The following is a 26,742-nucleotide window of genomic DNA, read 5'->3' on the forward strand; positions in this document are numbered from 1 at the left end:
CCAAGTAAGGCAAGGCAAGTTTACCTATCACTCGAATTTTATGGTTTGTTATTATTGTTTTACATTACGAAAGATTTAGTCAGAAATTTATTTTTAATTATCGCAGAAAGTTTTATAAATATGAAAGAGAGTTAATTTGTTATTTCTTGGTGCCTGATTTTCCAGTACTTTAGTGCTTTGGATAGAGAAACTGTTTTTGTCCTTCGTCATCTAAAGTACTATTGTACTATTTTCTCCCAGTCTTCATTTCATAATTTTGTCGATATATATAATATATTAACAAATATTCACATTCGTAGTAATTAATCTATCACGGTAACATGGCCAAAGCCATAAGTGAAAACTAGTATAAATATAATTAATAATAGATTTTTTAATAAGAAAGCATATTGTTCGATTTTTAAACAGAAAGTATTGAAACTCGAGCGGTGGCGGAGACGATAATAAAATCGGTCATTTCGCCGGTTAGCACGTAGTCACAGTATTGTTTCAAAGGTACGTACGTGTGAATTGTTCTTATTACATTTCATTTTACGTATATGTACAAGCGTTGAGCGCTTTTTACAGGGTTAGTAATGGGCCAGTAATAGTATTCATAAAATTAAACAAACCGCAATGAAGGGCATATAGTCGAATGAATGTGATTTTTTCATGTAAATTGGAATAGCAAACAAGCTGACGCACGGCCCATATGATAGAAAAGTATGCCTAAATATATGAACAGTACAATGGACTTGGGCGTAATAAGTAGCGTTCATTGTTATCAATGTATTATGATACACTGTGTCGGTCATGTTTCCCCTTACGTGTTGCCATTCCTGAGGATTAAGGTATTATATCTGCATACCTTGTTATTAAACTGTCATATATCTCATCCCACGCGGATTTTTTTGACATTTTAATTAAACGTTTAATATAATTTGATACTAATATTAAGTTAATTTTTTCATCGGACGTCATCAATAATTACAATATTATTGATTAGACCTTCTACATAAAACTACCATTTTTGTATAATACAAAGTACTAAATGACAAAATCCACAAAATTGAGGGAAAATTACAATAAATACATATAATAAATAATAAAGAAATTGAATGGTTATAAAATAAACTTCCTGCCGAGGTTTTTCCAAGAGACTATTATTGTAGGTGTTCATAGGCTGCGGTAACCGCTTACCATCAGGTGGGTCGTATGCTTCTATGCCACCTCAGTGGTATAAAAAAAGAAACCAAAAATCTTTTTCTTATTGTAAACTTAATATTATTTAACTAACTGCATAAACTTCTATTATTGTGTTAAATACGTTTCGGTACTTGTTGTCTATTTTATATAACATAAAAAATGTAACAAACTGTATGTGCCAAAATAAATTAAAAAAATATGTTACTATTAAACTTTTTATTGGATTTCATTAATTCGCAAAGTTACTTTTAGAATTCTCACAAAACCAGTAAATTTATATTTGTATTTTTTTAATATCTTGGTGTATAGTCAATCATACGAAGCAAGTATACCTACTGTTTACAAAACATATGTATATATAAATAAACATTTAAAACAGGAAATCAAGCTACTAATTAACTAGTATGTAAATGCATAGCAAAAACTAGAAGTCTGTTCGGTACTAAGTTTCCTTGTGTGACAAGCATCCATTGAGAGAGGTTATTTATGTACTTTAGGTTAATGGGTAAGTAAAAATAATACACGAATATCGAAATACATATTTTTATTAATGTTAAAATATATTTACACTTTATACAGTCTTATCTAATATTTATATTGATAACATCGCACTTTCGCTATCACCTTCAAATACAAACGTCAAATATATTCAAACGGTATGTGACAGGCCCTTCTAACGACTAAAAGTGGCAGCTGAGGTAAACAGACCACGAAGAAGATTGCGAAAGGACTAAAAAGTATACAAGCGCCCAACCACGCCATCAGAAACCAAGTAGGTAAAATCGCTTGCTCTAACATGGTTTCACTTTTTATTTGGGACAGTGGTTCATATTTCCAAACAATTCATAATTATAGCACGTAACAACTAATAATTGTTTTGTATCGTGTGCAGCCGCCGAGTGGAGCAGGCTCGCTGGCAGTGCGCGTTCGATTAGGAACGCCACCTGTAACAATTGCAAAGCAAACAACGTTAGTTTGTGGGATTGTAATTAAAATGTACGTACTTTGGGGGTTTTGTGGGAGTATTGAAACTTATTGATAGTGTTCTATATTAGAATAAATTCAACGTTATTCTTAGTGTTAGTGAAATAAAATCAGTTTCTAAAACTCCATACAATGTTATTGTCGTGTCAGCGGCGTTTGTTTGCCTCGGCTGTCACTTCTGACGAAATTTTAGGTTACAACACCAATTAATGATCTATCCGATGTTGTGAATAAAGTAAAAATACGGAATGTATGCGACTAAAAAAAGTTAAAAAGTATCTATTATTTAAAAGAGCCTTCTGAGTAAATATTGGGATAAATTATTATGCTTCATACTATGTCTTGAAAACTAATGTTTCAGTTTGATATTACAGCGAATTTATTGTTCTTTGGGCCAGTATAAACTCAACTTATTTAGAATTGAATCAGAACTACGTAACATTAAGTTCTCAGTGGTTTGTAACATAATATAGTTCCGCTCAACTATTAAACTAAAATTTTCGCCTCAAAATGGATTTTATTGAATAACGTACATAATTTTTAAAATAAGTATTTTGATGTGTTATCATCTACTTGTAAGTTTCTGTAGGTATAATGAAATGATATTATTGTAGTAAAAATTTATTATCTTTAAGTGAGTGACTGAGGCAGGTTAAGATAAGGACATTGGTGATATTTCATAGCCGGCTTGTACGACCATTTTATTGATAATTACAGTATTAATTATTTGATAAATCATCTATACTTTGACTTCTATACTACAGCTTTGAAAACACATCACAGTTGGTTATCGACAGTTTAGGTGTCATATATATACCTATACATATATATATAAATGAGTGTTTAATATGATAACCTCTCTTTTAACATAAAATTATAGTAGATATCTTTGTCATATTTTTATGTCAATGCATTTACACGCCTAGATAATTCTATTATTACATATACATATATACAGTTGCAGTATTATAGTTACTACAATACTGATATTTTTTAAAATGTAACTAAGTATGTATAACAATGATTCACAGGCTGGTATTAAGTATGTGTAATTACAGTCAAGGCAATACAAATATATGATATTAATGTTATAATAATAAAAACGCTAAAAAATATAAAAAACATAGAGTAAGAAGTGAATGTGTGTGTGCCCCGGCATAGAATGGGCCACTCCTTTCCTTTCCCGTGGGTGTCATAAGAGGCGACTAAGGGAGGGCGAAGGATAGGCAGCAGCGTCTTTCCTAAAACATCTCTAAAAACCTAATTGCGGTTGCCAACCCGCCTGCCAAGTGTGGCAACTACTGGCAAAACTCCCTTTATGGGGAAGGCTTATATCCAGTAGTGGACAGTTAACGGGTGGAATAATAAGAAGTGAATATAGTGATAAATATAGTATAGCTATAACCTTATATACTACTAGTATATTATATATTTTCATTGTTCGAAATGAATTAAATATGTTTCGCGTCAAAGTTCTTTGAGAAATGTTATGTATGAGTTTTGCATTACTCGGCATATCTATTTACTGTAATCTTAATCATATACTACTTGTATAAAAAAAAATATCAAATAATGTTAATTACCGACAATAAATAGATAATAATACCTAACTTATTGATATATTACCAGATTATATATAAATATTTAACTTAGACATTTAATTATTATCAGTGCGTATCAAATTATTTATTAATAGAATGCTATAACATTATTAAAATAATTTAAATAACTAGATTGAAACGCAATTTATTACTATTAATAAATTGCGTTTAAATCTAGTTCTAAGATCCCGCTGCTGACGTTTGTTCTTTACGTATAAAAATTTTGAATGAAACTAGGTTTGAATGAAAGATGAGAATATAATGCAATGCACCCGGGTAATCTGCTCTCAGTTAGTAACAACCGTAAGGTTTTTTAAATCACCATCATTATCATATTCCTATATTTTTATTTAATCCAAGATACGCCTATATTATATAAATTGATTTTAAAAATATATAATATATGATATGCAACATTTTAAAAATTCATTTATTAATTTTACATTAAATAAATTCGTTATAAAAATAAATTCATCATCATCATCATCATTTCAGCCATTATCCGTCCATTGCTGGACATAAGCCAGCCATAAAAACAAATTAGTTATTGACAATTAAACATTTCTATCAATAGTGTCCTATTGAAAACAAATAAATTCTGTTGAGAATTCGAGGCCAATAAGTTATGTAAATGTGGGCAAAACCCTACTCATATTTAATGTCATTTACGTTTATGACAGATAGCAACGCGGCAAATTACTGCATATTTCTGTAATTGGAAATTACATATTTCGATTTGGCTCAATTAATTTCGTGTTGTATTCAGCATTTCGTATGATACTAAGAACATTAGTAAGTATAAAGTATTATATTACGCAACTTTTCTATGGTTGTATAATTGTCTGTCTATTTGTACTTTTATCTGTATCCTCTCTGTCAACAACGGTTAAAACTGTATCTGTTGTTCATTCACTTAGAGCTTAATGAAAATGTGATCAAGTTTTGTTGAAATTATCATAGAAATACTCTTAGTTTATTTATTTACTTTTTATTGCAGCTCTAAAGAATAATACAAAAAATATATACGAGTACATTACAAATATCATAAAGTACAAAAGGCGGTTTTTATTGTTAAAGTAATCTCTTACAGACAACCTTTGGGTAGAGGAGAGGAGAAAAGAAAATAACGGTAGTTATTTTGCGCAAAAAGTGTAGCTAAAAAAAGTTTAGTTTGTTATTTTTTGACGCCATAACTGATTAATAAGCGTTATGACTATAACGCCGCAATTAATCATGCTATCATTTCTATCCTAGTCAGTTAATTTGAGTGTATCCCAGCGACATGAATTAAATTGTCAGCGATGTGTAGATATAATATAAATTAAAAAGTTTTAATTGGTTATATATTATTCGCTTTTACTCACGATTTCATCCGCGTGATCGAGATATCTTCAATGACTGGGATAAAAAGTAGCTTAAGTTTCTTTTTATCTGATGTCGGAATTCACATTTATAATATTAGTAAAAATGACTTAATTTGATAAGAAATTTATTTCATTATCATCTTCCTACCCTTATCCCAATTCTTATTTGGGATCGGTTTAATGTTTTTTATTCATATTGCAAAAATATTTGGTTTACGACAGGCCGCCTGTCTGACGTCAACCCTCATTGGAAATATATAACAAATTAATATGGAGTGCTAAATATAAATATTATACTATTAAATGCATATATTGACTATTATTTTTATTTTGGCACTAAATACAGTCTTTATAACAGTGCTTTTAATGTTTTGGCAGTGATTTGTTATCGATTATAACGCATCACGAATCACAGGAAATGGAGCGCAGCCAAAATTTGAGTGAAATGAATTCATTTCGGTTCAGTAGTGAGATTGCATCCCACGTGATATTTGTTTTTATTTCTGACGTAATCATTAGAATTAGCTGCATATTTATAGCATTCATCCTTGTTGATATGTATATAATAAAGAACTGAGTTTTCTCTGAGTATCCTCGCTTGCGTGTTGCAGCTGGCTATCGTCATAATTTCATCAGAAATTAACAATGGGTTCCAGGTGGATTGCATGGAGGTTGGAGGTTTATCTAACAGGGTACATTGCTAACAATATGATCTTTAATCCCCGTTGCTAATAACTTCAAATATCTCAGAGTTCTTATGTGTCAATATTCATTTTTAGAAAAACAGGGGTATCTGATATTAATAGACTTTAAAACAATTTCACTAAAGTTAATGGTTGGTGAAAAGATGGAGAGTTTTTTATGCTATGTGTCGTCGAGTATAAGTCGACGATATTTGCGGACGAAGAATATAATTAGCGGTAAAGGTAAATGACTGTTGAATGAACACAGAACAATGTCTGCTGAGTTTTACTAATTTATTTATATGAGAACTACCTGTGCCCTACAATTGTGCAAAATTTATAGGTTATAAATACTATCTTAGAAATATAACTTCATTAAAACAAATATTTACATAAAAATATACTATATATAGATTAGTACTACGGTTGGTTATATAACGGATGGGTCAAACTGTAAGTATGAGTATATCTTAACTCACTTGACCGAGTCTGATAAAACACCTATTAACAACAACGTAAATATACTATTTTAATATAGATAGAGAGTTCCAGATACAACAAATCGCCATTTCCAAGTCTTACGTTTATTTTCTTGTTGTTCTGCGAAATGTCATTGTCTCTTTGTTAACATGGACTAATTAAGTATATTCGCATCTGTCAATAAAGCTAAAAACATTCATACCCGAAATCTTTGATTCATATCGAATTATCTGCTTTATCTGTTAATTTTGTTGTAGAATAAAAAAAGGGGCAAAGATACAGAAGAGAAAATACCTTTGTCACTGAAGCAGAGATACCTACAATTAATTGTTGGAAGCAAGAAAAGACGAGAACTGAATTAAACTTACATCAATCAAGACTGAATTAAAAGAACTTGAAAGTAGATAACTTTGATAGATTGAGTTACGATGACAACAGGTAAACATTTAAAATATTTAAATACGGTCAAGGTAAGCGAACCAATTACCTTAATAGAAACGCGACTGACATCTATCTATAATACTTTATTATCAAGTCTTATAAAACTCAAAATGAAAAGGAATTGCTGAAAGTTCTATTAGTCTAGCTGACACGAAGAACAGCTGTAAATTTAGAACACAATTTAACGTTGAGTACTTACCTTATGTTGGAATAAGTGAAGTTTAAGCTGCACAATAAATTTTAACGTCGTATGACATTACGAGTATTTATTGCTCTAATGTAGGCAATACTTGCTTTTTACATTCGTATAACTTGTCGGAAATATGAATTTTATTTCGTGTCGTAATGGAGTAAGAATGTAATAAGTCACTATTACTTTAGAAATCCGCAAATGTCGTAAGAGTCGACTAAAGTAACAGCATAATACAAGCAAGAAAAAATTTTTAAACATAACCCTATAATAAGTCTCCCTCCTCCCTTTATTAAAAGAGATTAGTGAAATCAATAGAAGTTATAGTATGGAGTATGGTAGGTATTTAATTGGTGACGGTCATTTTTACAATTTGTATTGTTTGATATGGTGCCCACCGTTATTGCGTCACTCACCATCATCAAAAATATTGGGGGGAAAGGAATTGTTAGTAATGGAGACTGAGAATCCCATTGCTAGCAATATACCCAACCAGGTCGACCTCCTCGCGGTTCTCCCTGGAAACTATCATGGTTAATTCCTGATGAATTCATCATGATGGTCTAACTGGCCTGTTTTCATTCTCATCTATCACCCTTCACTGGTGCTCCGCAAGCGTATATCGTTAGCGCAGGCGGGGTTACCATACCATTTCTTACCCAACATCAAAAATATCATTTCCAAACTTTGGTACTGTAATAATGAGAACATATAGTAAGTTTAGATGAGTATCATCTCGTTTAAGTTAGAGAATGAGTTGTAAAGTTATTTTCGAAAGAGTACAACATGGAGATCTCCAAAAGGGTATTTTTAATGTAAACTATGTTCTTGTTGTTATGGTTTGAAGAATACAATTTTAATACACATGATGACAAAGTTTACTAATTTACAAATTCAAACTCGTATCTTGTTTGTGACCTAAAGCCCCATCACATTATTTGTAATGACCGTAACTGCAATAATCACCTAATGGTGACGATGAACGCCTGCTTTGTTTGGCTATTCAGGAGGAAAATCTTGTCATTAATATTTTAACGAGCGTGTACGGTTCAATGAATGTGACTATTCTCTGTATTTCTAGAGGGTTGTAAATAATATTGCTATATGGAATGGATTAAAATACATAAATGCTATTATTAAATAAGTAAACCTAACGTATATATTTTAATTGGACGTGACTTGTCGTCGTCGTCGTCTTTTTTCTAGTGTGTACTTAAAAAATTCACATGTTTTTATTTAATTTGTTTTCGTAAGAAGTAATAAACATAATATCTAAATTGGCTACATTTATAAATTTTATACTGAAAAAAAAATCTGGGAATACGAAGAACACATAATTGATTGCGAAACGATTGGCGCACTAAATTAGAATTTCCTTAAAGACCTTTATGTTATACTTTCAATACAAGAAATAAAAATAAATTGAATGTTCCTTGTTATCGTTTTAGAAAAGTCAGTATATCTTTCATGGGGCACTGTATAAGTTTTATAATAAACTTCCAGATAAGGTTTTATATTTAAACTAGCGACCCGCCCCGGGTGCACACTACATCACATCACATTAGAAACCTCTAAAATTATCAGTGTTTCTCTACTATATTATACATATAAACCTTCCTCTTGAATCACTCTATCTACTAAAAAGAACCGCATCAAATCCGTTTCGTAGTTTTAAAGATCTAAGCATACATAGGGACGGACAGATAGACAGCGACAGCGACTTTGTTTTATACTATGTAGTGAAGAAAGAAAATTTAAGATATATATAAAAAAAGATTCTCTGTACTCAAGCATATTATAAAATAAATGACCAATTAAATGACATATATTCATGGACTTGAACATTGTATCATTGTGAAGTTTATTGCAATTGCAACTATTGTAATTATTTTCCTGTTCTATTCTACTATTAATGACTATAAATTAATTTAAATCAATATTGTTTTATATAATAATAATTATAAAAATGACGTATAAGTTTGAAATAGATGTATATGTATAAAGATGTTTTGATCGATTGATTAATTGAACTCATAGGTGAGAAGACATACATTATTACAATTAATCTTTTGAAAACGTGCCTTCTAATGTGAAGAGTTTCTTAATCACTCGCTCACTCTTTGTGCTACATGAAGTCCTCTGACATTGCTTTCTGAACTATGACTACTTGCCCCTCAGCGGTACCAAGTTAGTTATACAATATGAATTTAAAATTAGAATTTACTATAATTTATTAGCATTTTTTAATACAGGATTATTAATAATAATCACGATTTTTTATTAAAATTTAATTTAAACTATAAATTATTGATAAATTAAATTTAAATGGCATCAAACAAGACTAGTAAGAAACAGAACAAGGTATAAGTGAGCCAGTAAAAGATGAATAAATCGTTTTAAGAAGCTTTTTAACTAATCAACGTTGATTTCCTATTTACATTAAAGTTTCGTAACAAAGGCCTTTAAGTATTGGTTGGCAGTGTAAAACACGCAATATATAAGGTTGTTTACCTTCAAATCTACGCATACCTATGTATATTCTCAATGGAGCTCTAATAACACTATACAAATATTGGTTGGCATTGGTATCGTTGTCCCAATACCGTATGACGTCAATTTAGCATATATTCATACTTTACATATCGATATCTTATCAAAATATTCAAACATGCAAAAAGGTATATATTACTGATATAACACATCTGGTGTCAGTCATTGGGTTTATTTATATAATATATAGTGAAACCCAATTTACTATGCGCCTTTAATATCAATATTATGAATCGAATAATCTGAAATGGTTTATAAGAGACGGGATGCATTCAATATGAAAATATAAAAGTTAATCATAATCTAAAATGGTCCCTGATTAAATTTAATCTATTGAAATGTAGTATATATTAGATATAGATAGCATGTAGACGGATAGTATATAGTATTCTTGTATGAAGATGACGGTAACCCTGCTATTACCGATATATCTACGAAAAAGTTTATAACTTTTAGGTATTTTTTACATTAAATAAACAAGCGTATAGTCCTCGATATACTAGTATAAAAATATCTAATATATCTAGGACTATATTATGGTATTTAGATTTAAAGCTCCGTTTAGCTTGTACTCTAGACAACTGTTAGACATTTATTTATATATATATATATATATATATATATATATATATATATATATATATATATATATATACTGTTTATAAATATTCCTCTCCATCCAAAGGTTGCCTGGAAGAGATCGCTTGTCATTGTGATTATTTATTGTAATTGTTTATATTTATAATAAATTTACTATTGTAATCTTTTAGAGGAAACAATAAAGAGTATCTATCTATCTATATACTGTTAAAAAATAATAACCATTAGAATTATAAATTTGCAACACTATTTGAGGCTAAAACCCTACTCAGTAATTATCCAAATTCTCAAGTGACATGATTCTACGATTAGACAACAGTAGGATTATGCTGTTAAACCTACAATCAATGTATGTGCAATCATTTTGACCGACAAACCATAATAATTGTTCTAGTTTATGTCAATAATACAAATCTAATGGACACTCATACACTGTGGTAATACTATGGTGGTAATACGTAATTGGCTGTAGTTGTAGCAAATTAATAAGCCTGTGGTAATGGAAACCAAACATAAACTAAAACTTCTTTATCACTATAATTTGGCCGGTCATTTCATATGACAAAACTATGACGGATCATGGAATTTCGCGCGTGATTTAACACGTTTCATTCGCTTCACTTGAATTGTTAGTAGTGGCGTAAGTGTAGTTTTCATATCGTTACGAAAAAGTTAAAAATGTTCATTTCATAAGACATGAAGTTTGGTAGTCTCATTGAAAGTTTACAGAATATTTATACGAAATATTAGCTGTTCCATCTGTGAAGTCATTCACATAACAACTCATTCTTCGTTTTCAGAAATTTTATAACAATGTGATGTTGATTCATCTTTCATGTTTACTTGTCACGCTCTATCTAGCCATTCTTAGAAATGTAAAGACTATTCTATTGCATTAAAACCATTTTCTTTGTTTCTTCAGATACAATCCACATTTTTGACGTCGGGTTTGAGAAAAGAAGGCAATGTTATTATCATTCGAAGCCAAAAAGATCTTTATAATATTTCTAGAAAAAAGACATCTACGTACATGAAAACGACTGGAGATAATGGATGTGTTTTTGTTTTGTATTAAATGGACAACTTAGTTATCTAAACATTTTTACCGAATAAATTTTCGTTATGAGGATTACGTACTTTTTCTCGAATAATGAAATTCTTCGAAACTTCTTCATTACCTATTTAGCTACTTCCTTAAACCGTTAAACTTTTGGAAATTGAACTTTATTGCCAGCGGCTGAATCTCAGCAGCTGTAGTCGTTGATATATATATGGATACGAATCTATATAATCTATTATATACTTATATATATAAATACATTTTTAGTATATAAATACCCGGTATTTATATATCCAAATATTTGTTAAAATACATATTGAATTTTATTGTGTGTAATATTGACATGCGAAACAAAGTCATGATAGGAATGTTACAGAATTTTGCGAATAATAAATAATAGAAACATATTTAATAGAAGCTAAAAGTTAATTTAATAAGCTTAAAAAATTTTTTTTTCTTGTACTAAGATGCACTAAAACACAGGTGCACCTAATAAATTTACAAAGGTAAAGCCGTATTCATTGTATCAAAGCTGTGAATCAATTTACTTAGCAATATATCTGTTCTTAAAATTTATCTTACTATAAGACTAAGTTTATAGTGCTATATACGAGTAGATACTAAATCATATTTAAAATAATAGTTATTATATACCTCCAAAACTCTACACTATTCCTTATGATCCGTTTATTTGGAGCAAGCTAATATATTACACACTTTACTTACTTATTTCTACGGCGTGAAGTTGTGAAACTATAGTTTTTTTCTGACATTACCCAATGGCAGACTATGACACCATCTAGTCATTATGGAAACGTAACATAGATTAAAGCAATTGACTATGTTGTATCTTTAATTGCTGAAGATAACAATAAACCTACATTTATTTGCAAAACTAACGAATATTATGTAAACAATTTAAAATAATATATAAAATAAAATATATTATGTATTAAAGTATACATCACAATTTTCTTTTTATTATTTGATGAAAGAAAAACAATAAGTATGATTTATTTATTTTCAATTTAAAAATAGAACGTATTCTTTACGATTATTATTTTCGACTTATTGATAATCTAATAGGCAAAATATTAAACATTTATTGACTTTAAGTATATTTGCTTGCAAGTTTGAAAGTAGTGTCAGAGAAAAAAAAAATAAGAAACACATATTTATTTTGATGATGTGCAGGGATGAAGATAGTATTATTACTTTGGTAAGAAAAGGAAAACCCAAGAAGAAATGGATGTACGGTGAAAAAAATTCATAGCTAAAAGGGAAGTAGATTCTGGGATGACTGCATATAGATATGAATGGAAGAGAAAAACATTACGCGGATCTCAAATGATATGGGAAAACTAAAGATAAAAAAATTACGAATTATGCATCCAATAACGGAAATATTAAATACACACACGACACATGACATATATCCAAGCGTTATTAATAGTAATTTTTTTAAATGGATTGTATAATGAATAGATTATATATAATATAATATATATACAAAATATTATGGAGTGTTACTGTTTATATAAAGAATTAACTTTTTTATACCATACATAAATAAGATAAAAATATGTATTTATTTATTACACCAGTCTTTTATTATTATGTTACTAAAATAATAGTAAGAAAAGGAAGGGTTAAAATTACTTACATCAACACACACTACACGTCTTTTATTCAAATAATTATTACACAATTAGCTTTTATCTGCGACTTCGTATGTGTGACCGGTGTATGTTTACTGACCGGGATAAAAAGTAGCCTATATAGAATATATATACCAAATTTCATAACGATTGGTTAAGCTGTTAAGGTAACAATTATAAAGCAGTAGGTAAATACTTAAAATTATTAAATTTATTGTGTTTGAAACAAAGGGATTGTGATATTATTACCTTATGATTCTCAAGTATGTAAGAATGTAAACCTCCATATAACACAATTTTTATACACTTTTATTTAATATTTATACACACATTACATAGCAACATAATAATTGCTTAAGAAAATAATAATAATAAATGCCAAAAGACGTGGAATGAATTTTACATCGAAACGGATAATGATTATGAATTCTACTTGTTTATTTCCAAATCGAGTATATCACGTAGGTAGTTACTTCCTAAGGATGACCAAGAACCGGTTATGTGACATTGACGTTTCGCTTGGACAGCGATGCTTGTGAGTCGCTCACATGCATTGGTGTCATCGGTTGTAAGGGCACGAATATTATTACGTTTAAAACTATAAGGATTTTTTTTTTAATTTTTACATAATTAATCTAATAATCTCATTACTTTTCTATTATTTGCGAATATGTGTGCATGGAGTTTAATTGTAAATTTTTCCACAACAAAACTTATTACTCAGAAAATGTGCTTATCCATTGTTGTCTTTATTCAGTTCTGTTCAAAATGTTAACTAAATATTTTTATTGTTATTTTCACACGGTTAAAGTTTCTACAGAATTTCACCCTTTTTTTTTTGTAGGAATTCTTTCTTTTTTTAAGTAGGTACACAAATAAACTGGCGGTATCCGCTACAAAGAATTGCACCCACGTGTTAGCAATGTAAACAAAGGTACTGACCGCAGCGAGAACGTCCTTTGATTGCACGTGAATACCTGTCCCGGAGTTATGTAACTCTATTCGTATTCCATTTTACAAATCACTGTCACTTCTGAAGCACAAAACAAATCTGGTCTATTTGTGTATGGTCCAACCACGAACTGATTTGCGAGAGCGGTGACGGCGCGCTGCACGCAACAAGGGTTTCGAAACCAGCGAGAGGTAAGCAAGCTAGTGGTTCGTCTCCTTCGCACATGGGCAATGGTCGACCGCCGCGTGAGACCGCTGCAGCTATGCAGCAGCCCGCCGGCCACCGGTCGACCTTCTAGATTTACCATTATTGCTAACATGCCAGTATTTTGCAATTACCCCTATAAATTCCCCTTTTGTACCATTTAATACTATGCTATTAACCAATTTATGTACATATTAGGTCATATCACTAAAATTATCAGATATTGCATAAACGTCTTTAGAACGGAGTAGATTCTCAATATTGAATGTTATTTCTGCTTCTTATACTTGAAATGTCGAAAGAATCAAGTAAAGGAACATTTTTTTAACTTAGAATAGCAAACAAGCTGACAGCCCTCCTGATGAAAAGTGGTAACCGTCGCCTATAGACATGAACAATACAATGGGCATAACAGAGTATACTGTTTCGCCCATGATACCCTCCATGCGTTGCTATTCCTGAGGATTCAGGTGTTATTCCTCTGTAGCCTGTAAATTCACTGCCATATCCTCCCCTTCAAACTGAAACACAGCTACGCAAACACAACTGTTTTACTGTAAAAACACGAATGGGACAGAGGTGCCCAAGCAGACATCTTTTGCACAGTCTCCTTCTGGTAGAACATAATACATAAGAGTAAAAGACAAAAAACTCAAAATAAAATCGTATATTGTTTCACATGACCAGCTTTGTATTAATTTTCAATTTATTGGAAGAAATCCGTGCGAAGTTATACCCAGTTATAGTAATTGGAAGTAAAGAAGTTGGTAATTAATTTACACTCCTTTAAGTCCCGTTAGCAAATTATAATAATTTAGGAATAAATATTATATTAATCTGATATAATAAAATAAGTTAATTATATTTTTTATTTTAGTATTTGTATGAATAGTTACCTAATATATGTCATTATTTTAGACTAATTTATTGAGTTTTGATATTTGGACAATTGTCATTTGGAGTAATTGTTTTTGTTTTTGTAAAATTATTCAATAAATTCTAAATTAAATAATTTCTATTTTTAAATTACACTGTATGTCAGTAATCTATTGTCTGATGCTTTCTAATATACAACAATATACACAATAGCAGGAATCCACAACAGTATGCAATTCAAAAATAGTTAAATTGTTTTAACGATATTTTGTATATGTTATTTTCACAAGGAAATAATTGTTTTTTAAAGATAAAAACTTAATTTTCTTATTTGGTATTAAAACGTAGAAGTTTTATGAGTTTTTATATTTAATTCAAATGTACAGTAATTTTTTTCCTTGTTAGCCGCACTAGGAAAATGAAGCTATCGACTGGATCGTTTCCTTTTGCTTTGCATTCACATAAGAAAGAAAAACACGGCACACGTCACCATCTTATTCTATTACATAGATTGCTAGCGATAAGAATTCCATCAATAGATTAATTTGCATTTTGTCTAGGTGAGCTGTGTAAAAACCTATTTTTAATCGATGATAACCAGTAAATTTAAATAATAATACATTTTAACAGTTACCATGTTAATTTTGTCACAAGTCGTTGTTTATATTTGCTTCTATTATTATAGCCTTGATTTAACATGTGTTTTGCCCTGAAAAGTAGGAAAGCCCACGGCTATGTTGTAAGTTTTAATCTGGCTGCTCATTTCTCTGAAGTTGCCGAAGTAATTCTTTGTTGTATTTTCTCTAAATATAGTGATACAATTTTATATCAAATTTCTCACATGAATGGCTAAAAGTAACTCTATGATAATTTTGAACATGTTTTGTATCTTATTTTTTATAGATCAATGATCCATATTGTGAATATTGACAATTATAATATAAGAAAAAATATAAATAGAATTGGATACGAAATTAAATAAGAGTTCAATATTAGTGTTAATAAAAATAGCTGGTATACAATAGCTGGTGTCAATAATATGCTATAATAACTGGGTATGTTTACAGGGGGCGTTTTAGTATAGTAAATAATAAGTTATACATATAGTAAATATAAAGATAAGTTAAATATTTTTTGTTGTATAAATTATATTGTGTTTACATACTTGTTTAGCTGTGTGTTTATGTTTTGATCATGCTGTGTACGCATATTTTTGGAGGGTTAGCTTGAACAAAATTTTATTGTACTGTATAAATTAATGTAACATTGTTAATTCTCTGTAATGTGTACCTATTGAAATAAAAAGAAAAAAATTTTGAAAACATTTCAAATAATAACAGCTTTGTAAAAACCTTAATGTTACTTCTTTTATAAAAAAAAAGACGCTAAGTGTAATATAGAAAAGGTTATGAAAAATATTTACTTTAGTTGTGTAAATAATCGAATAGTCGTGAACATGTATGATTCCGCACAAATACAAGTATTAATTAAATAGATTTGAATGTAATTTTGTAGAAATATAAATAATGTTGCAGATTAATATATATATATATATATATATATATATATATATATATATATATATATATATATGCTATAATTGTACTGACACCAACACTCATGTATGGAAGCGAATCATGGGTATGGCAGAAGAAGCATATATATATGCTGTACAGATGAGAGCTTTGAGAAGTATGTTGGTATTACTTTAAAAGATAGAGTAAGAAACAGTGTGATTAGAGAGAATGGACTGAAAGTCGATGTAGTGACCAAAATCGAAAAAGGAATGTTGCGTTGGTTTGGTCATTATATATAAAGAAGAATTACGAAAGAGATTTATCGAGCAAGAATGAATGGAGATGTCGGTAGGGGCCGCCCTAGACGGACGTATGTCGACCAAATAGACGACGTGAAGAAGGGCCAAATTAAAAGTACCCGTAACCGACGAGCGTGTATGACAAGATTGATGAATGTGGAAGAAGCGAAAGAGGTTTGTTTGAATATTTATATTGTTTCTGCCTACCCTAATGGGAGACAGGCGTGACAGATATGTATGTATGTATGTATATATATATATATTTAATCCCATTACAATTAAAACGTTCCTGTAGAAAAAATGCTGTATATATGTCAATTCCATATTATTTCATAGAACGTGTTATGTGAAAACAAAGTTGCAGGTGAAATTAAATGAATACATTCTCGTAGTACACAGAGTTAAGATAGATATGAAGTTTGTTACTGCTCGTCTTCCCTCAGGTACGTAAATACAATGAAATACAACTAGCATAAGTACAATATGTAGGTAGATAAGACAACAACTCACATCATCCATAAATACTCCTCATTGCTTTTGTTCGCTTGCCTTGGCAGGGATTCGAATTGTGTACCTGAAACAAGACAATATGCTGTTGTAGGAACATCAGCATTTTATATACGAAGCTTCATATTAAAAAAAAAAAATGTTTGTCAAGTGACTAGTATCCATGGTGTCAATTTTGCTTAGGGACTAGATAGTAGTTGTACATATTTATTTAAAATAAATTATAATAATGTAATTTTTGTGTACAATAAAGAAATATATTAAATAAATAAGGTCTACTCACAACTTCTGATAAAAAAATGATTAACAATAATAATCATAAGTTTTAATATTATATTAGTGAGAGAGATAGTATAAATCATATCTCAATGACTATTATTGAGATTTTATTGGTAATATTTTAAGTCCATTTAAACCACCTTTTTACAGCCATGATAAAGATATAGAGACGAAAATACAAAAGACTTCGGTTGTAAATTTATATTCGATTTATATTGCGGCAGCTCGTGTATTTTTAAAAAAGTTTGTTCTAATAAAGAAATATTGAAATCATTTATGTAAGTACAATGTGATGTTTATCTTAAGTTTCTTGGAATATAAAATTATGTTGTCTATTAAAAATAATTAAGGTCGAATATTCATTGCCAGTTAGACGATTATAATGCTTCAATGTTTCTACATTACTGCTGAAGGTTGTTTGTTCCTCGCGAATAAAAAATATTTCAAACGTAACTTATCTATGATTTTGTTCCACCAATGCTTCAATTTGAATAAAATTAGTACCTATCTACTTGGAATAAATACGGGAATATGTGTTTTATATTAATTTAATTACGATTTTGTATCGTAAACGAAATGACATTAATCGTTACAATTGAAATTGGAATTATCAAGCGGCTCAGAATTAATATCGCGTTTTGTCATATTTGACAATAGAGAATACAGGTTTTCCCTAGAGACTACAGTATGGGGGTTTTCAAAAAGGGTATGGTAAGATTTTTTTTAGGGTCGGCGATGCGTACGTGACACACCTAGTGTTGCAGGCGTCCGTAGGCTACAGGTAAAATATAACTGTAAATTTTTGCAAATAATTTTTGCTTTTTTGGTAAAGCGAGTTTATGTTGGTACCATGAACTTTGTTACTTTCACATATATATATATATATATATATATATATATATATATATATATATATATATATATATATATATATATAAATATTATCACATATTTAAAAAAGTATTCAATAAAATACAATCATACGTATTTATTTATTCGAATTGTTTATTTTTAAGTTTACCAGTTATAATAAAGGAATGGCCAGTACTCTAGTACACGATAGTCAAGTGTCTAGTTACTTGATATTTACTTTTCATGGTGAACCAGTAAACTGGTTCAAAATGAAATAACTTGGAAGCAATATTTAACATTTAAATGCGTAACTACGTCTAGTTTATACGTGAAATAATTTGAAAATGGAAATTATTAATAAAACTAATAAATAACCGTGTATATATGTAAATATATGAAAGAAATAGAATATGAGACTTAATATTGTATTCAAATAACTATATAAAATAAATTTATATACCTTTGATACTATTATAGTCTAAGTTCAAAAAAATCATCAAATGATAAATGTACAAGTAGTACATTTTTTGCAGTGAAATAAGCTGGCCAATGTACACGCAATTACTTTTTTTGTTTATTTTGTACTTTAGTCAGTAAAAAATTACCTATTTTAAAATAATATAATGAATGATGGTCATAATGGACAATTTAATTTTAATTTATTTATTATCATTATGTAATTATATACTATTTATAATTGTAGTTAAGAACAAAAAGCCATGCAGATATGTCAATTATCTAATTAATATAATTATAGATTGTGTACCAAAAAACCAACTTCAATTATTAAATCACTTATTTTGGTCTAAAAATTAAACTACTCATCTGATAGAACCGATAACATTTCTACGGGACCAATTTGTAAGTATATTATTTTGAATAAAAACAGAATTTTTCCATATTGGTATAGAACTGACGGAGCTATGAGATAACAACGAGTACAAAAAAAAAACAACCGCATAGAGAATATTCTTATTTTTGAATTCGGTTGAAAAACCAGAAATAACGATGGCAGACACTGACGCGGAATGGAATTAGCAAGTTTTATACGAAGCGTACGTACATTGCAACTAATCAAACATCACTTTTTTAAACATAATATTATATTATAAAATTGAGTCACCCGATAATCTGCATCGTATGGATTACATATTTATAGTTGGTGTAGACTACGTGTCAATACTGATGCATGGCAAATCATACATTTTCTCACTTATATGCGAAGGGGTTACATTTATATAGCTGAATTATAGGTGTACTAAGTTTAAAGTAAATATGACTAAAATGCCCTAAAACAGGTGCTATGCATTACGAAGACATTCGTATAATCATTTTCACCTTTACGTTCTTTTAACTTATTAATTTACATAATGTAATGCACCTAATGGTGACGTCCTTTATGCTGTTATTAATTAATGTTAGTTGATAGGAATTAGCTTTGATAATTTTTCAATTATATAAAAAATAAATATATAACACATTATTTATCAAAATTTGTTTTTTTCTTTATGAATGTAATTGAATTGAATTTAAATAGAATCGTCACTGATTTGGTATATCGTTATTATTGTAGTGATTATAAAAATATATTTATTCATTTATAATTTTAGTTATTTATTAATACCTAGTTAATTTATGACTTACCCGATTGATAACTCTGTGAAGCCGTAGAGCTGGTACTGTTTTCACTTTCTGTACGAGATCGTTGTGTAAACAAATTCCATGGATAATAACTTGAATACTGTGAATTATTTTGATTTTTCGTTGTACTTTTATTATTCGAATTCATATTTTTTAGTTAAATTATAATAATTAGCTTCTATATTTAATTGTAAATAAATAAATGAAATGACTCTAGCGCACGCCGACTGACAGTACAATAACAAACAAACCAAACACGCCAAACAGATGCCGGGTGTATTTAATGTTTTGAGCCGATCTTGTCCGAACGATCACGGAGACGGCCGAAATAGTATTTAGTATGAACGGTAACATCAACTTGGACTTATAACTATTGGTGATCTGTAACAAAGAAAACAGAATAATGGCTCGCTTCTATTATCATACATTTAAAACATTCATTGTGGTGCATAGAACAAAGTAAAATTGGATTTATTAGACAATTATTGTTCTTATTCATTATATAAACATTAAACTATATGAGTAGTAATTTTTTATATTATTTTGTTTAGTTTCAACAAAACTAATTGTAATGCCATTTTTCTGATATAATAGGAATAGGTGTGTAATGGGGGTGGGGGGAAGGGGAGGGATTATTAGTAACGCGGACTACCTGTCCTATTGCTAGCAATATACCTTATCAGGTCAACCTCCACATGGTCCTGGAAACCATGTTGCTGAAAACCTGGTTTATTCATCACCAGGGGCTAACTGATCTGCCTTTTAGTTCTCACTTATCATCCCTCACTGGTGAGCCGCCAGCGTATACTGTTAGCGCAGCCAGGGTTACCAGTTCATTATCATCCATTAAAAAAAAATAGGTATGTAACGTATAGGTTAGGTATTATGAAAGTTATAGTTTTTAATTATATCTTTCAGGCATAGGCTTTTTTTATCGCAAGTATTATTTCATATATATATAGACTGATAAATAACATAATAAAATTTATTAGAACTTATTACGTTATAATAAATAAAATGTATGTACTAAAATCAGTTATAATAAACATATATCGCGATATAAAATAATAATATAGACTGTCTGGAGCGTTAGAATTACCTATTTATCTCGTTACATGAAAGAAAATGAAACAATAGTATAAATATAAAGTAGACACGTTTCTGATTGTAATTACCTAAGTAAATACAATTATAATAATATAAATGTCGCAATTATATCTTTTCCTTTCAGTTATTATCAGTGTTTAAAAATAATAAAAAAGGATATTTTATTGATATTAACTAACCTTCATAAACAAATAAAAAAGAAAAACAAACATCTAAATACATCTGTCAAAATATTTCTATAAACCTTGAAATAATTAATCAATTACAAAAAAATACATTATATTTCAATCTTACGAAGAAAGCAAAGAATAAAAATGAAAATTCCATATTTAGTATCGCAAAATGTACGCGAAACATACGCCACATCTGCGGCTATGAAAAACTCGATTGCTGAAGTTCCTCGCAAAATAGTGGCGGAAGATTTCGAATGGGATGATGATCTCACACCTGCGCCGCTCGCGTATTATGCTGCCCTTGTTCTGTCGAGAATATTCCACAGAATTAACCCTTTGAAGCAAATCCTACAAAAAGACATCGACATATTGATGGATTTATACCCTGCAGACATACCCTTGAAGTACAGCGTTCGCTATATTAAGGTTATTTTTATTTATTACTATAAGCCAAGAAATCTATGCTTCTTATTTCACACGGAGTTTTAAATCAATATCGCAATGTGTATACTCAAAAATACTGAAACTGCTTAAGGGATTTGATTGAAATTTAGCACATCTAAAGACTATATTTTGCAATGAATAAATACTGTTGATCTTCTCTATTTAATTTATACAGATAAAGCCGTGAAATATATTTAATCATATTATTAAACTTACGTTAGCTACCGAATTTATTTATTGTGTGGGCGAAACAAGTGATGGATAGAAGGTGATTTGTACTTAATTCGCTCTACTTGCTCCGTTAAAGCTGATGAAATATGTTATATAATTTAAAATAAAATAATAATTTAATATATTATATTTAAATAATTTAAAATACAATTGTTTTCTTTTTTTACATTAATTAAAATAGAAAGGAAGCTGTCTATAAACATTTAAATCAATCGTTCCAACAACTAACTAGATAGTTCTTGGTTGAATTACTTGTTTGGATTATTCAGGATGAACAATATTGGAAAAGATCATTTTTTACCAAGTTCCCTTCTAGAAAAGAACTTGGGGTCACATTTTGGAAAGGAGCATATTTATCTACATGCCTACAAAATTATTTAGAAAACGTAAACCCGGATGTGTTTATCGAGGAAGATGCTGTTGAGCTTGCAGCATTGGTAGGTTAGACATTTTTTATTATTGAAATTGGTTTATCCATATGGTTTATGTAATTTTTTATTATGATTACCTTTCACTTCTTAGCTTTATTTTATTTATATTTGTGTTATTAGTTTTTAGCCGCTGAAAATTTCTTTAATAACAGATTATGGATGTGATGTTTATTAGTGCTAAATAGAGCTATTTCTAAGTATATTTTATTATTTTTACGTAAAAAACACAGCATATGAGCATACAGACCTAATAGTAAGTGTTTATCGTAACTTATTGGCACCAACCACAGGGTATACAATTTTTTTAAATTGTCTTCTTGAATGTCGTATTTATATAGAAAAGATTAAAAAATATATATAAAATGTAATCTAGTGGCTATTATTGGAAGAAGGTATTATATGCCGTATGGTCCCGGCATAGACTGAGCCATCCCTTCCTGTCCAGTAGGTATCGTAAGAAGCGATTAACGGAAATTAATGATCGTGAGATAAGAATCAGCGCTCCTCTTAAAACATCATTTAATCCTATTTGCGGTTGCCAATCCACCAGCCAAGCATGACAACTACTGGCAAGAACCCTCAATAGCCCCCTATGGGAAAGGAAAGGGGAAAGGCTATGTTCAACAGTGGACAGATAACGGCTGATATAGTAATATAAAAAAAAACTTTACAAAATTAATAAAATATATTATAAAATGATTATATATTTCTTAGGTCAGTCCCTATATCTATTTTTTGGGGCTAAAACAGCTACAAATGGTACGTCAACAAACACCACCAATTTCTAATAAGAATGTGATTGAGGACACGTGTTTATTTAGTGTCCCTAGAGTATTCGATCATATACCTTTGGAGCCAGTTTTGGTTAAATTGTATAATCTCCAAGAAATATCTCTAGTTTTTGGCATCAATAACCTCGAAGACAATTATTTAACGAGATACTTCGAGTTTTCTATAAGCGATTGTGAATCACTTTGTAGAGGACTTGAAGATTTGAGACACTTGAGAGTATTCCGTATCAATCGCAGCAACTTGGATTGTTCGAAAGTAAAATTAATTTTACAAAGCTTGGTTAAGAAAGAATCTATTGAAGAGTTGGACTTTAATCATTGTAAGATTGGCGATTACGGAATGAAAGCACTGGGTGGTTTTATTTACGTGCATAATAATGTGAAGATAGTGAGAATTGCTAACAACCGTTTCAAGGAAGTTGGGGTACAGGGTATCGCTTACGCTTTACAAATGAAGCCCGCTGCTCCTATAGAGCTACTAGGTATTGGTTTACATCTACTCTACTATATTGTTAAGTTTTGAAAGTGTATTTTATTTTATACTCGTATATATAGATTTCAGTTTGAATCCGATGTCTATAGAATGTGCGACGATGTTTGCTGCGGCGTTTGTCCGTTGTAAAGAGAAACCTCAGACGTTGATTGTAAATTCATGCGGATTTTACGGTGCTTCAGCGGAAAAGGTTAAGATGTTATTTTTTATACTAGGCGTATTTTTTTTTATGGGTGAAAATGGTATAGTAACCTCGCCTGCGCTAATGGGATACGCTGGCGGAGTACCAGTGAAGGGTGATAGATGAAAATGAAAACAGGCCAGTTAGCCCATCATGATGAATTTATCAGGAATTAACCATGATAGATTCCAGGGAGGACCGCGAGGAAGTCGACCTGGTTGGGTATATTGCTAGCAATGGGATTCTCAGTCTCCATTACTAACAATCCCTTTCCCCCCTATTAAGCGTATTGCAGATGTTGTCCCGGTATAGAATTGGCAACCTCTTCCTTTCTTGTGGGTATCGGAAGAGGAGATTAAGGGAACTTAATGGTCAAGGGATGGGCAGTATCGTACCTTTTAAAAGATCACTAAAACCTAACTGCAATTGCCAACCCGCCTGCCAAGCGTGGTAATTACTGGCGTAACCTCCCCTTATGGGGAGATCTATGTTCAACATTAGATAGTTAACGGCTGATATAATGCTTGCAAATGTTATTAAAAGAAAATTCTTAATTTAAATTGTAATCCACTTAACTCTAGAAATAAATCAATAGATAACTGATTATTTAATATCAAACAATAATTTATATACTTCAGTAAAGATATTGGGATAATACGTTTTATGAGCGCTTTATCAGGATTTATATAATAGGTACTCAATTAAGTTAAATTTGTTGTTTATTTTATATGTGTTTTTATATATGTTTTTTGAGTACTATTTAGATGGCTGGTCTTCTAAGTTTGAATCGAGGTCTGACTAGATTAGATATAGCGGCGAATGATTTATCTGGTGAAGCAGAAAGAACGCTTATTCGTGCCCTTGAACAAAATAAAAAGGTTCTCAGGATTGATTTGCGCAGAACTCGTAAGTATAGTAAAAAGCCATCTATTTTTATACACGGTAGGACAAACATTCACTATAATTATATATTCACTATAATTATATACTATGTGTCGACTTCGTTCTTTGAATTCTCATTGTACTAGCTATATGCAATTACGTGCTATATTTTTTTTTTACTATAAATGTGACATTGCTGATTTTTCTTTTTATATAATTTTTTTTCTTATATAATTGTTAAATTGTATACCTCGATAGATAGGATTGATCATAGAGGACTTATATTGTTTTACCATCCATTGTTACCTATGTATCACAAAATAAATAAATAAATAAAAATATAAATAAATAAATAAATATATTTCGTGAATTGATCATCATCATCATTATATAAGTCGTTAACTGTCCACTACTGAATACAGGTCTCTCCTTTAGACTGTCATAAGGAACGATTCCGAGCCATATGCATTCACTGACAGTGCATTTGAGGTCGCCCCTCTATCTAGTTGGGGTCGTCTTACACTGCGTTTGCCTGTACGAGGTCGTTACTCTCAAACTTTTATTCCCATCAGTTGTTGGTTATTTGAGCTATGTAACTAGCCCACTGCCGCTTTAGCTTGCTTATCCTTCGTGAATAATTAAAAATATTTTATAATTGTGAATTCACATAGAGAAAGTTTATTATTAATAAGTATTCAAATCCAGTCATGCTCATTATAATAATTTATTTCAGACATATCCGAGGAAACTCAAGCAAAGGTTGATGAATTGTTAGAGCGCAACATAAACTTGGTCGGGCAAGAGTTGGAGCCTAGCGATGAAATTCCACCACTGTACCTTAACGAGCCAGAGTACCTTGTCTGGGAGTATAATCCCAATAATCCTGATTATATACCTGGACGGTACCCTGAGAGAATCCCCGAAGTTTAAGCAAAAACATTTTCTGTCACTCTTATCAATGTTAACTAAATGTGAAAAATTGTAATTAATAAATTATATGTACTACAACATTTTGGATATCTTAATTATTTTAAGTCCAAGAGGATATATGTAGAGAGAGGAGATAGATTAACGTAATAAGACGATGTTGTCTAGGTAATCTAATATAGGTAGATACTATCCGAGTTACACTTAATTACCTTTTTTTAATGATACTTGGAATAACAATACCTAATATAATATTATAATATCTGTCACAATACTTAATAAATAGAAATATTTATAGCATGTAAAATCTCATATAATTTTACAGTAATTCGTCATTTAAATTTTAAAAGTACCACATCAGCAAGTAATGATTCAGAATGATATGTCAGTAAATTATGAAACCGGGTCACCATTTATGCAATCCAAATCCAGGTTCGTTGCTGCGCTAACGCTTAACGGCATGACAGGCCATTAAACCTTTAACAGTTAAATTACTTAATTACAATGTACTTTATACGTTACAATGTTTTTCGACGTCTATTGATTTTTTTTTTATTTAAAATAAAATTTCTAATATAAAAAGAATAGAAAAAATAGAATTAATAAACAATATCACGGAATCAGGTCGGTAATTTTGAAATGGTTAGTGTGGGAATTGATATAAATAACTTTTAATTTGTAACTTCAACGCAAGTATTTTGTAATTTCTTCATATACCTAAATTGATATATTTTTGTCTTTTATTTTTATGTCTATGTGAATATAACCTACCATAAAAAGTTTTTTATGGATTTAGAATAATAAACAAAATGACAGATTGTGGAAAATGACAACCATCACCAAAGACATGAAAAATATCATAAATATCATAAAAATACCCTTCATTCATTGCTATTCCTGAAGAGATTATGTTATAGGTTAAGTGCTTATAAATCCTATTTTTTTTTCATTTTAATTTTTCTATTTTATTTTATTCCAATTTGAATTATTAATGTATATAATACCTAGATAGATGAATGTGATACGAATTACATGTAGGTACATTAAATTCAATGCTGGATGTAAAATTTGTTCACCCGTAAGGCTAGGTAATTAATATTTGACATGGGTTGACCCGTCTAAAGTAGCCCAACTTGGATTATATAGTTCACGATAGGTG

At 30.0% G+C, this 26,742-nt stretch overlaps 1 protein-coding gene and 2 long non-coding RNA genes across 4 annotated transcripts; 2 read left to right on the forward strand and 1 right to left on the reverse strand.

Annotated features, from left to right (window-relative positions):
- The first annotated feature begins 347 nt into the window (after positions 1-347).
- On the forward strand, positions 348-11,207 carry LOC116413523 (uncharacterized). 2 transcript variants are annotated; one of them, XR_004224138.2, is made up of 3 exons: positions 348-495; positions 6,555-6,735; positions 11,001-11,207. It is a non-coding gene; the product is annotated as an uncharacterized LOC116413523 (long non-coding RNA). The 2 variants fall into 2 exon arrangements; XR_008253811.1 differs by lacking the exons at positions 348-495; positions 6,555-6,735 and adding an exon at positions 9,623-9,934.
- On the reverse strand, positions 1,715-20,177 carry LOC128202489 (uncharacterized). The gene is made up of 3 exons (XR_008253810.1): positions 19,927-20,177; positions 17,155-17,218; positions 1,715-2,129 (listed from the first exon to the last, which is right to left on the reverse strand). It is a non-coding gene; the product is annotated as an uncharacterized LOC128202489 (long non-coding RNA).
- Positions 20,178-21,222: 1,045 nt separating this feature from the next.
- Positions 21,223-26,110, forward strand: LOC113518507 (uncharacterized). Its single transcript, XM_026903474.3, has 6 exons — positions 21,223-21,629; positions 22,148-22,315; positions 23,024-23,582; positions 23,656-23,783; positions 24,539-24,680; positions 25,390-26,110. Exons 1-6 carry the CDS (start codon positions 21,345-21,347, stop codon positions 25,584-25,586), a joined length of 1,479 nt encoding a protein of 492 aa, XP_026759275.2. The 5' UTR covers positions 21,223-21,344; the 3' UTR covers positions 25,587-26,110.
- The last annotated feature ends 632 nt before the right edge of the window (positions 26,111-26,742 follow it).

The sequence above is a fragment of the Galleria mellonella genome, unplaced genomic scaffold (genome assembly GCF_026898425.1).
Source record: "Galleria mellonella isolate WM207_F2 unplaced genomic scaffold, CSIRO_AGI_GalMel_v1 utg132, whole genome shotgun sequence".
Lineage (NCBI taxonomy): Eukaryota > Metazoa > Arthropoda > Insecta > Lepidoptera > Pyralidae > Galleria > Galleria mellonella.

Bases quoted from the DNA above. Each gene is read 5' to 3' on its own strand.
- LOC113518507 (XM_026903474.3), top strand. From the start codon at position 21,345: ATGAAAATTCCATATTTAGTATCGCAAAATGTACGCGAAACATACGCC. The intron at 23,784-24,538 runs GTTAAGATGTTA...AGTACTATTTAG, and splicing joins ACGGTGCTTCAGCGGAAAAG to ATGGCTGGTCTTCTAAGTTT. The intron at 24,681-25,389 runs GTAAGTATAGTA...AATTTATTTCAG, and splicing joins GATTGATTTGCGCAGAACTC to ACATATCCGAGGAAACTCAA.